We start from the raw sequence: 12,987 nt of genomic DNA, 5'->3' as shown, positions 1-12,987 counted from the left end.
TCTGCGGCTCAACATTTTTAGACCGGTGGAAGTCGAGCTCCTGCAGGTCTGTCACTCTCATCGACGTTACAATATATCCTTTTTTGAGAGAAAAGAAAATCGAGTAAGTCGCAGTAAAAATGTTATTTAGGTTTCAGGTTTTGGGTAAATTCTTTGTTATAGCACTATATAGCATGATGTAACATGGAGAGATGTCATAAAGCATAATAGGTCATTTCTTTAAGTTCTTCTGCCGTGCACTGTGGACATATGCAGGGAATATGTAGCAAAATAGCTATTTTAATTTACTTTATATTTGTTTTCTTCTATTTTGAGGGGAAATTAATTCACTAGTGGTGCACATTATGGACATACTTTTTTACCAAAATATTTGGTGTTGTTTGTTATTGTTATTGTGGTGGTGTTGTGAAATTACAATATTTTATAAAATAAATAAATAAAATAAAATAAGTGAGTCTTACAATAAGGCTCAAATGAAAAGTGAAGGTGCTAATTTGAGAATGTTTGCATTGAACACAAAATAAATTAAAAATGAAGAGCGGCATCTTATCCATTTTATGGTCGTCTGTATAAATCAATTTGTGAAGGTTTATTTGATCATTTATGAAGTAAATATGTGGGTAGAAAGTTGGGCAAAAAATGTATTATTATATATATATATATATATATATATATATATATACATAGTTTTTTTCACATATGACGAATATGAAAAAACATAAAATGTGGGGGAAAAAATTAGACAAACTTGAAAAATGGTAACAGTTTCTAAATACAGGCAAAGAACTGCATGAGGTCCACTTGTTCAGGGGGAATTTTGCTTTTTTTTCAGCTTGTGTGGTTGTTGAGAATTGTTAGATAGATGTCTTTGAATTTACTCTTTTTACACTAGTTGGTTACCATTTTGAGTTTGATTAAACGTTTTATTATGATAAATCAGTGTCTGTTTAACATTATTATTATTATTTATGTGTTTAAGGATTTCTCAGCTTTTCCTGATGGACGATAGGATATTCCAATGTGACTTTTATACTGTTCAGGTCCAAATATTTCCAAAATAGAAACTTACTTCTACAATCTTTTGATTATAAAATGGCAAAAATATTTTCCAAATATAAAAGAGAATTCTCTCGTCTCTCCTCTCAGCCGCCAGGTATCGGCATGGGCATCGGTGGTCCGCGTCGCTCCCAGCAGATGCAGAGAAAGGAGCCGAGGAAGATCATCACCAGCATGTCGCTCGGCCAGGACATACAGCTGAACAAGGCGGAGAAGGCCTGGAAACCCACGGCGAAGAAAAACGCCGGCAGCCGCCAGGCAGAAGAAACGGAGGAGGGCGACGGCGATGCTAAAACGCAGGAGCTGTTCAAACGGGTCAGAAGCATCCTCAACAAACTCACCCCGCAAAAGTTCCAGCAGCTGATGAAGCAAGTGCTGGAGTTGACTATCGACACGGAGGAGCGGTTGAAAGGCGTCATCGACCTCACCTTCGAAAAGGCCATCTCTGAACCCAACTTCTCAGTCGCCTACGCCAACATGTGCCGATGCCTAATGGGGGTAGGTCCAGATGCACGCAGACATTTCATTTTAACAACTTTTTCATCATGTTGGTTCGTGTTTTTCTCTAATTTAATGCTGCCACGTTTAATGTTCAATGCTTTCCAGATATGTAGCAGTATAACCTTCCTCTTGGTTAATAAGAGTTTATTATGTTGATTCAATTGCAGACTTATTATCCATATTTCATCTCTACTGTACTGTTCTTTGTAAATAACAAAATTCAATTTCAACCCATGACAAAATATTTTTCACAATACACATGAAACTAAAGTTTTATTTAATTTATTTTCGTTTAGTTGACGTGATAATTTGGTCATCAACTGTGTGTTTCACCCACCTCACCAACGCTATATTTGTTTTAACACACTAGACGCATCAAAAACATGGATTGTTTAATGTATCTTCAGATAAAAACAGTAAAATTTCACTCATTTCAACTAGTTCATAGGTTTATTTTTTTGAGGAATGTTGACTGAAACGAGCATCTTGACGTGTCAAGATTTACTTGCTAACGTTTCTTAGCTGCTCAGACAGTAATAATCAGTAGAAAATTATTATTGAAATCATTTTTTTTCTTTCTGTGAGGGCAGCTAACAAATTCCTTTCGGTCTGGTACCAGTCGGGGCTTGGGGACGACTGGTATACAGTATAATACAGATTTACATGAACAAGTTTGAAAGTTAATTTTCACCAGTGAAATATTAATACCTTTATTACCAGCTTAATGTACAAATGTTCGCTCAATTATTAGTAATTGACTGAAAATATGAATCCTCAAAGTCACACATGCAGTTAAATTAAAATTGTCCCCTGAATATACAGTATATTTGATTTAGTATTGATTTTATATTTGATGATTTTACTGGCTGTCTGGTGCTACCAGTGATCTTCTGCCTCTGCTACTCAAGTTCCTCTCATAAAATCAAGTAATGAACAAGATGCTGCTGAGAGACCATGACAGTCATGAGACTCAAGTAATTGTTTAAATTGTGATTTCCTCTGAAAGACGTTAAATTAAATTGAGAAGTTTAGAATAACAAAATTATTATGGACAAAAAATGTATTTATTTACAGAGCCATAGATTCAATCTGACATGCTTCAATATATCAGATTAAGTCGCTCGCCATTTTTATTTCAAGCTAATATTCTAAAGAGACAGAAAAAACATTACAATCTCATCTAACATTTATTTTGTCTTCAGCTAAAAGTGGAAAGCGCAGAGAAGCCGGGAGACTATGTGAACTTCCGAAGTCTCCTTCTACATCGCTGCCAGAAGGAGTTTGAGAAGGACAAAGATGATGACGTGATCTTTGACCTGAAGCAGAAGGAGCTCGACGCTGCATCCTCGGTAAAGACATTGCTTTGCAACCCTTTTAATGAAGCCCGCAAGAGGTTTAAATGAAAACGTTGGCTCAAAAATAAAGTTTTTACTGATGGGTGATTAGTGAATGATACACTCTCACCTGTTTACGAGCCATCAGAGAGATAGTAAACTTCAGGAATTAATCTGGAAACTTCTGAAAACAATATAGAATTCAATGTAGAAGTCTTTATTGTACTGGATAGATGTTACATTAGAGGTTTATTTAGCCTGAAATAATTAAAAAAGTTAAGTTACTTTTTATCGGATGGCTGACCCAGATTGTGGTTTAAATTTCGACCCCTTTTGTTTGATTCCCCTGCTTTGAAAAGTAATGATTTGAGAGAATGATTGTTTGTCAACGTGACTCGTCTAACGTGCAGGAGGAGGAGAAGCAGCGACTGAAGGAGGAACTGGAACTAGCCAAGAACACCGCCAGGAAACGCTCGCTGGGAAACATCAAGTTCATCGGAGAGTTGTTCAAACTCAAGATGCTGACCGAGGTCATCATGCACGACTGCATCGTGAAGCTGCTGAAGAATCACGACGAGGAGTCACTGGAGTGCCTTTGCAGGCTGATGTCCACCATCGGCAAGGACCTGGACTTTGAGAAGGCCAAGGTACGGTTCATGTGTGCAGGAATCTGTCCACTCTACTGTGTTTTTGCTCAATTACAAAATTTGTTTGTAGCTTCAATCAAAACAGAAAGATATGAGTATAAGATAAAGATGATGACGACAGCGCTTTTTGAAATTCAATGCCTGGATAGTAATGATGATGATCTGTGGTGATGATCTATGAAGATGCCAACGCTTGAGAAAAAATTCTCATCTTGGAAATTAGGTCCCAAACATTTGTGGCCCTTGACATGATATTTTGTGGCCCTCCATTTATTGTCACTGCACTATTTTAGGTGCAGACAGAGCAAGCGACTCCCATTTCTGTTCAACTTCAGATGGTTAATGAATACGAATTATCACAATAAATGTGATCATTTATATAGATTTGATTATATAGTTAAGATGGAAGAGATTTATACAATTAACACACACTTAAAATAAGACAAAATTGTCCCATATTCACAATGAAACCCGACAAAAATCTACAAAACAATGAACAACAAAATGTTATTCTAATTAGTCAGAAGAACAAGTGACCTCTGGTGACCCCTGACCAGTGAAGTTTGGGACCTTTGTCTTGGAGAGAGATAATCGATGGCAACAATTTCACTAAAACTAAAACTCATGTTGAGGTATTTGATGGTAGTGTTTTGTCAAAGATAATGGACATAATAATTCAAATAAGTTGGTTTAAAAGACTGAAAACCAGACTTTTACTTCCATTAACGAACAGATATGCATCGTATTTTTTGTCAGAATCTTGTACTTTTCTTGCCAACTTGGCAAACATTTTTTTCCTGTTGGCAGTACAGAATGAAACAAACAAATAATACAAGCACAGTAAGTTTAACCTTGAATTTTACATTATTGCTAGACAAACGACTTGAGAGACGTTGGACTTTTAATTTTTTTTTAGGCTTTACTAGATTTATTTTGTTTCTTTTTTCTGTGATTTAATGTATTGTATTTTCAATGTCTTTATCTGTATGCATAAAATTGCTTTTCATTTTTAGAGACAAAAACAAATATCAACTGATTGAACTTCTTTTTTTTTAAATGTAATGCAGCCTCGTATGGACCAGTACTTTCACCAGATGGAGAAAATAATAAAAGAGAGGAAAACGTCATCGAGGATCCGCTTCATGTTGCAGGATGTGCTGGACCTCAGGCGGGTGAGTCCAGAATTCAAGAGCCTTCTTTGTCGTTACATAGCATTCAAAATGCAAGAAAACTACATTTTTAAAGACTTGTATATCAAGAAAAGAGTATAAAGCAAAGAATCGACTGCAAATGGATAGAATCCCAGCATCTATTCCCCCTTTTCCGTTAATATGTGGCCATTATTCTATGTTCAACTGGTACGTGCATTTTGCAGATGAACTGGGTCCCCAGGAGAGCCGACCTGGGCCCCAAAACCATCGACCAGATCCACAAGGAGGCTGAGTTAGAGGAGCACAGGGAGCAGATGAAGGCGCAGCAATCCTTCATCTCTAAAAAGGACTCCATCGGCGGAGGTTCTGGAGGCAGGATGGGAGACAGAGGGTCCGGGGGCCGCGGGGGTCACCACACCCCAAACCGTGGTGCCACTCAACAGGAAGACGGCTGGAACACGGTGCCCATCCAGAAGAACCGGCCCATCGACACTTCACGCCTTAGCAAAATCACCAAGGTGAGCAGGAACTATCTTTTGTATTTTAGTGCCATTAGAATGTTTTTTATTTTTATATTTTTTATTGAAATGTCTTTAATGTTTCATTTAAAAATTCAGTAATTGTTTTATTTAAAGGTTTCAAATCAGCAATTTGTTTACTGAAAGCTTAAACTTAAATATTGTAAGTAAGTAAGTAAGTAATATTTATTTATATAGCGCTTTTCCAGACCAGGGTCACAAAGCGCTTAAACAATCAAAAACAATACTCAAAAAAGTATATACTTTAAAGATCAAGATAATACTGAGAACAACACAGGAGTTCCAGAAAATCAAGGAAAAGCCTGAACAAATAGAAACGTCAATATTGTCAAAATTAATTAAATAAAATTCCCACATAGAGTTTGATATTGTAATTCAAATAATTTTATTTTATAGCCTTTAAAATCAATATAAATATTTTGGTATAATAGAGACACCAGAATAAATAATGTGCTGCTTGATCATTATGTGCGTCAGATTATTTCCTGAAATTATAGAAACATTTTCATATTTAAAATTCTAGGTATTAAAAAAAACGACAACATTGAATTTAGAAAAAATATTTTTTAAAGAAAATCATTCCTTTACAAAATATTCAAATTCTGGTTGTTAAATTCTTTAAAAATAATAACAAATTCAACCTTTCAATTTACAAATGATTGAATTCAAATTTTCTAAAAAATAATTCAATGCTTAAAATATAATGTTTAATCAAAAGTTGCACCATTTGAAATCAAAATTCAACGATTCTATGATCTGACTCTCTTGTGTGTCAAATGTTCATGTACCTTCAGACTCCAGCTCTTGACCTCAACAACCAGCTGCTGGCTCCGGGCGGTAAAGGCACGTGGGGCAGCTGGGGTAAAGGCAGCAGCGGCGGCACTAGCAATAAACAAGCTGATCCCGGTCAGTTGTCTCTCATGATTACCAGTTGTTTGCCACATTGAAAGCATAATAATATGATTTTTATTCTTCTTTCTCAGGCGCAGAGGCCGGCGGTCGTCCTGCCGCCAGCACTTTGAACAGATTCTCTGCTCTGCAGCAGAACATGTCCTCTGGTTCTCCGATGGAGTCCGACAGACGAGTCCCTCAGAGGTGAGGAGCAGACGTCGAATCGCCGATAATTAAGTTTATTTATCGACATTAAAAGATCATCCTCCGTCCTTCAGAAACAGCTCGAGTCGAGAGCGCAGCGACCGCTTCGACCGGTCCGACCGCGGCTACGACAGGCGCGACGACAGAAACCGAATGCAGGTGACGAAGCGGAGCTTCAGCCGCGAAAACGAGGAGCGGAGCCGAGATCAGAGGGGCCCCGCGGACCCGGTCCGGAGGGTGGTCGACGTGACGCAGGAGAGAACCAGAGGTGGCAGCAGAGAGCGAGCCAGGAGCAAAGAAAACTGTGAGTGAAGAGAATTTACGGAAGAACGTCAGTGTTTTTATTTTGAATTTTTTATCCCCTTTTATTTTAGCTTTTAATCTCTTTTTTTTCCCAATAATTGATAATATATTTATATAAATAATAATATAAATAATAATTTATGTATTGTAATTGTTTAATTGAATAATTGAAATCAATATTTTGTATACTGAATTTTTTATAATAATTAAATATAAACATTTACATATTGTCATAATTATTATATATTATTATATTTTTTCATACATCTTATCATACCTTTCATGCCATGATGGAACTGTTATACCATTATTTTTATATTTAATTTAAATGACTGGTAAAGTTTTGAATTTGGAATAAGAATATCAAACTCTGTGATGTAAAATAAAAACAAACAAAATACACATCTTGATAGTAAGTCATCTTTGTCTCTCGTGAACAGCGAAGCGAGAGAACGCTGCCACGCCTCCTCCTGCGCCGACCCCGGCTAAGCCCGCTCTCTCCGAGGAAGAGCTGGAGAAGAAATCCACCGCCATCATCGAGGAATACCTCCACATCAACGACATGAAGGTACACACTCGTGAACAAATGATTCAAACAGCTCAGCTTTCTCTCGCAGCCCCTTTTTTTTGTAGTAGTAGTCAAACAAAATGTTTTTTTTTTAGTAAACTGTGTTTAACAGGAACAGGTTTCCGGTTGGTCCTTAAAAAGTCCTTAAAACACATGAAATAAGTCCCAAAAATTCTAACCCGCTCAAGTAGAAGAACTCACATTTCTCGAATCCTTAAAACTCTTCACTGGCTTCCAGTTTCTTTCAGGATCAACTTTAAAATTCTGGTTCTTACTTTCAGATCTATTCATTGTCAGGCTCCTCCTTACATCACTGATCTGATCCAGCCTTACACCCCAGCTCGGGCTCTGAGGTCTGTGGATCAGAATCTACTTATGGTTCCTGAACACGGCTCAGGACCAGAGGAGAGAAATCTTTTCAGGCTGTTGCTCCTAAGCTTTGGAACGATCTTCCTCTCTCTTTGTGCTTGATGGATCTACTGACTCCTTTAAGAAACATCTTAAGACGTTTCTATTTGTTCAGGCTTTTCCTTGATTTTCTGGAACTCCTGTGTTGTTCTCAGTATTATCTTGATCTTTAAAGTATATACTTTTTTGAGTATTGTTTTGTTTGTTTAAGCGCTTTGTGACCCTGGTCTGGAAAAGCGCTATATAAATAAATATTACTTACTTACTTACTTTATTCTTGTTCAAAAGTGTTAAAAATGTGAGAACATTATGTGAAGTAAGGTTTTATGTTGGTTTCAAATCTTGATTTGAAATATTTAAAACAAATGCATGTTACCAAAGTAAACTGCATGTTGCTGTTCATGTAACTGATGAGATACATGCTTTGGTCAGACCAAACATTTGTATTTATGGCCGAACGTGTTCAAGGCATATTGTGTTTCGAGCAAGAGGTTTTTCAAAATCAAAAATAGATGTTTTTGTAAATCTCCATTGATCGTTGAGTGGCCGTTGAATTTAATTTGAAATGGTATTGAATTTAACTTGCTGTAAGAAACCAGAGGAATCATTGATTTTGCCTTTTTTTTGTAGGTGTTATTTCTCTGTTTTTCTTCCATTTAGTTGAGCTTTTATTGAAAATCTCTGTATGATTTTTGACATTATTAATCTCTGTTGCATCTATCTTGTTGGAAACACCAGCATCTTTATTTATCCCAAAAAAAAAAAAGTCTAATCATGAGCTTTCAAACCATTCAGCGTCCACATAAAAATTGTCGTCTCTGTCCGTCTTCCCCGAAACAGGAAGCAATGCAATGCGTGGAGGAGATGAACTGCTCTCAGTCCCTGTTCGTCTTCGTGCGAAACGGTCTTGAGCAGACGATGGAGCGAAGCCCCACGGCCCGCGAGCAGCTGGGCAAGCTCCTGCATCAGCTGGTGAAGAACGGAACCCTCGCCACCGAGCAGTATTACAAAGGGTCAGTATTCAGCCGACGCAGGGAGAGAACATAAGGGAACTAAAAAAAAAAAATCCTGCTGCTACAGGGTCCATGAGATCCTGGAGATGGGAGAAGACATGGAAATCGACATCCCCCACATCTGGCTGTACTTGGCCGAGCAGATCACACCCATGCTGCACGAGGGAGTCATCCCGATGGGTGCTCTGTTCAGGTGCGTTCACGCCCGACTCATCCACAGCCATCTCACTGTTAGAAGCCGGAGCGTAACTTATTTCTGTCCCGCAGGGAGATTTCCAAGCCTCTAGTTCCTCTGGGTAAAGCCGGGGTGCTGCTGGTCCAAATCCTCAATGTTCTCTGCAAAGGACTGGTGAGAACATTGACAGACAAACACTCGCTTCGGAAATCATTAGAGTTCTCAAAATCCATTTCTTGGGAATAGAGTCATAAAAAAGCCGGAGCACTTTGGACGGAGGCGGGGCTGAAGTGGAAAGACTTTCTCCCTGCGGACGAAGACGTCGACAAGTTCGTCAAGGAAAAGGTCATTGAATATTTGTGTCGTCTGTTAAATACTGTGTGAAATACATTTTATATTTTTTTACTCATTTACTTTTGTTCTTTCGTGCAGAACTTGGAGTTCACGCTCGGCAACGAGTCCGAGAAGAGCCAAAAGAAGGAGCTCGACTCTCAGGAGTTGACGAAGGAGCTGGACCGGCTGATCCGGGACCAGGCTGACAATCAGAGGATCTTCGACTGGGTCGAGGTTAGGTTTCCTTCTGAAGATGGTTTAATAGAAAGTCATGATGTTTTGATCGAGGACGCGAGTCTGGATGTTGTTTGTCTTCATCCTCATGTACACATGGAGATGACTGCGAGGGTTGCGAGCACAACTCCGCACATTTGTGATCGACTACAATAAGGACCGGATCCTGTTGATCAAACCAGACAAAACAGACAAAACACAACTAATAGAACCAGAACAATGATATACAAATGTTTTCTAATGGCTTACAATGTCATTCTTATGAATAATAACTTGTTTGATTTTTCTACAGTATTTCTTGGTCCTCACAATATTTTTATTCAATATTAAGATGATTTTTTTTTAATTTAAAATAAATGTACGGTTTAGGATATTTTAGGTAAATTTTATTTAGTCAAAGAAAAATAATACTTGATATTTAGCATTATAACTTTTTTTTAATTCATTGTGTTTATGTTTGTTCCGTCATATTTGTGGCTCCCTTTCTTTACATTTAAATGATCATTTAACGAGATCCTTGTTAGAAGAAATTCAAAATACAAATGAATCCGCTTAACTTTTTCTGGTTGAAACAGGGGAGCTTGATTTGTTCACCACAGCAGCAGATGTTGCTTGATCAGCAGCTGTTTTTTTTTTTTACACTTGAGACCATTTAAGTCAATATTTATTTGCTAAACAATTATCTGTTGTGTCATCTTGTTCTTCCTCTTTATGTTCTTCTTCTTATTTTATTTTTTATGTATTTTTTATTGTTTATGAAAAATTGCTGGCTATTGGTAAAAAACAATTTCCCGAAGGAGACCTCCTTAGGGATCAATAAAGTTTTACCTTACCTTACCTTACCTTATCTATAGAAGTGAGAGGTTTTCACATCGTTCTTTGTCTAATTCAGGCGGCGACAATATTAGACTCTATTATGATCGTAAGACACAATTCAAATCCTTTCATGTTATAAAAGATCGACTATTTGCCTGAAGCATTAATATTGTTTTTTCTTACCGACCTCAGAACTACTTTTAAGAGGTACGGGGCCCTAAAAAATCTGATAAATGGTTGAATACAACTATGGTAAGCTACGAGAATTTGTGGGGAAATGCGTAATTGGTCGTGTGCTTCAACAAACTTTTATGTCTTTTGTGTATAAGGACCACAAAATGGTACCAGTTACCAGAACCACATTTTAAACTCAAGGATATCAGTCACGCACTAGAACAAAATGCTCCCTTTAAGTCCGAAAAGTACGGTAATGTTTCTGCCTTTAGGTAAACAATTCCTCAGGCGCTCGGATCTAATGTTAAACAGATCTTTTTATTTAACAAAATGGTCAAAATGAAGGTCGAACTAACTCGTCCAGTTGCTCAGAATGAAGTGGAATTCTCTCTCCAGTCATTCAGAGAAGTTACTTCTCAAACATGTGGTCGATGGATGCTAGTCCTTGCTAATGCTAGCTGCCCTCAAAGGAAATATGTTTGTCGTTTGCAGCCTCGATGTTTAACCTGACGTGATGCGTCAATGTATACTTTCACGTCACGCTGTTGACGGCTTGGTCTGAGTAAACTGAGGTGATGGTTATATTTCTCCTGGTCAAACCGTCGCTCCCCGAGTCACCTTTGTTGTGATGCAAGAAGTGTGAAATGAAAACCTCACTCGCAGAAAGATGTTAAAAAGTCTCGACACTTGTGTGCGTCTGAAGGCAAACCTGGACGAGCAGCAGATCTCCTCCAGCGTCTTCCTGCGGGCGCTGATGACGTGCGTCTGTCAGTCGGCCATCGTCGGTGAGTTTCTCCTCTTTCCTCACGTTTGAATTTCAGCTTCTCACGTTCCCCCCCGAAATCTTCCCAGACGAGACTCCGTACAAGATCGACGTGGAGCGGATCAAGCTTCGGGCCAAACTGCTGCAGAAGTATCTGTCGGACGAGCAGAAGGAGCTGCAGGCTCTCTATGCCCTGCAGGCCCTGATGGTGGATCTGGAGCAACCAGCCAGTGAGTTGTTGGCCGAGTCGCCATGGTTACAATAATGAGAGGGCTGTGTATCGGCGACAATACGATATATCGTGATGCTGTAGTAACAAGTATTTATGTGTAGTATTGTCGAGTACTTGACTGGTGTTGCTGAATTTACAGACCACATGACTCTTGACAAAGTCGTAACTGCTTTCATTTGTTTTCAAACTAAAGTATGTCCATACATCTGCTTTAAAAACTGCTAGAGACTGTATCCTCTCGTCCTCAGTCTCTGCCAAGATCTCGCCAGATTTCATTGCATGCAGTTAATATTCATACAATAGGAAAAAAATTGTGATATTGTCCACGATTGCATTAGGGAGTTTTGATTGTCAATAATCTGACGATATGATGCGTATCGCGATACATCGGCAACGATACGATATATATATTGTAGTAACAAGGATATATTTGTAGTATTGTCGAGTACTTGACTCTGGTGTTGCAGAATTTACAGACCACATGACTCTTGACGAAGTCGTAACTGCTTTCATTTGTTTTCAAACTAAAGTATGTCCAAACATCTGCTTTAAAAACTGCTAGAGACTGTATCCTCTCGTCCTCAGTCTCTGCCAAGATCTCGCCAGATTTCATTGCATGCAGTTAATATTCATACAATAGGAAAAAAATTGTGATATTGTCCACGATTACATTAGGGAGTTTTGATTGTCAAGAATCTGACGATATGATGCGTATCGCGATACATCGGCAACGATACGATATATATATTGTAGTAACAAGGATATATTTGTAGTATTGTCGAGTACTTGACTCTGGTGTTGCTGAATTTACAGACCACATGACTCTTTAGGAAGTCATAACTGCTTTCATTTGTTTTCAAACTAAAGTATGTCAAAAAATCTTCTTTAAAAACTGGAGATTGTATCCTCTCGTCCTCAGTCTCTGCCAAGATCTCGCCCGGTTTCATACAATTCATACAATAGGGAAAAATTGTGATATTGTCCCCGATTATATTAGGGAGTTTTGATTGTCAAGAATCTGACGATACGATGCGTATCGCGATACAGCAGCAACGATGCATTATATAGTGATACTGTAGTAACAAGGATATATTTGTAGTATTGTCCAGTACTTGACTCTGGTGTTGCAGTATTTACAGACCACATGACTCTTGACGAAGTCGTAACTGCTTTCATTTGTTTTCAAACTAAAGTATGTCCAAAATTCTGCTTTAAAAATTGCTAGAGACTGTATCCTCTCGTCCTCAGTCACTGCCAAGATCTCGCCAGATTTCATTGCACGCAGTTAATATTCATACGATAGGAAAAAAATGGTGATATTGTCCACGATTACATTAGGGAGTTTTGATTGTCAAGAATCTGACGATACGATGCGTATCGCGATGCATCGGCAACGATACGATATATATCGTGATACTGTAGTAACAAGGATATATTTGTAGTATTGTCAAGTACTTGACTCTGGTGTTGTAGTATTTACAGACCACATTATTCCTGACAAAGTCGTAACTGCTTTCATTTGTTTTCAAACTAAAGTATGTCCAAAAATCTGCTTTAAAAACTGCTGGAGACTGTATCCTCTCATCCTCAGTCACTGCCAAGATCTCGCCAGATTTTATTGCACTTAGTTAATACTCATACAATA

General features: G+C 38.2%; 1 protein-coding gene across 4 annotated transcripts in view; it reads left to right on the top strand.

Moving 5' to 3' along the window:
• LOC148075006 (eukaryotic translation initiation factor 4 gamma 1-like) overlaps nucleotides 1-12,987 on the top strand; it is a 37,133-nt gene that overhangs the window by 22,310 nt on the left and 1,836 nt on the right. For all 4 annotated transcript variants that reach the window (XM_087794966.1, XM_087794965.1, XM_087794963.1 and 1 more), the window contains 16 exons: nucleotides 1,147-1,554; nucleotides 2,760-2,906; nucleotides 3,302-3,538; nucleotides 4,606-4,710; nucleotides 4,914-5,207; nucleotides 6,023-6,134; nucleotides 6,212-6,323; nucleotides 6,398-6,627; nucleotides 7,067-7,194; nucleotides 8,443-8,615; nucleotides 8,683-8,808; nucleotides 8,883-8,964; nucleotides 9,037-9,135; nucleotides 9,223-9,357; nucleotides 11,051-11,132; nucleotides 11,200-11,340. In XM_087794966.1, the coding sequence (XP_087651092.1) occupies nucleotides 1,147-1,554; nucleotides 2,760-2,906; nucleotides 3,302-3,538; nucleotides 4,606-4,710; nucleotides 4,914-5,207; nucleotides 6,023-6,134; nucleotides 6,212-6,323; nucleotides 6,398-6,627; nucleotides 7,067-7,194; nucleotides 8,443-8,615; nucleotides 8,683-8,808; nucleotides 8,883-8,964; nucleotides 9,037-9,135; nucleotides 9,223-9,357; nucleotides 11,051-11,132; nucleotides 11,200-11,340 (2,611 nt within the window). The remainder of the gene's footprint in view (nucleotides 1-1,146; nucleotides 1,555-2,759; nucleotides 2,907-3,301; nucleotides 3,539-4,605; nucleotides 4,711-4,913; nucleotides 5,208-6,022; nucleotides 6,135-6,211; nucleotides 6,324-6,397; nucleotides 6,628-7,066; nucleotides 7,195-8,442; nucleotides 8,616-8,682; nucleotides 8,809-8,882; nucleotides 8,965-9,036; nucleotides 9,136-9,222; nucleotides 9,358-11,050; nucleotides 11,133-11,199; nucleotides 11,341-12,987) is intronic.

The sequence above is a fragment of the Callionymus lyra genome, chromosome 7 (assembly GCF_982586985.1).
Source record: "Callionymus lyra chromosome 7, fCalLyr1.hap1.1, whole genome shotgun sequence".
NCBI classification, from domain to species: Eukaryota; Metazoa; Chordata; class Actinopteri; order Syngnathiformes; family Callionymidae; genus Callionymus; species Callionymus lyra.
Note: the sequence above shows the minus strand (reverse complement) of the source record. Positions and strands in the feature narration are given on the sequence as shown.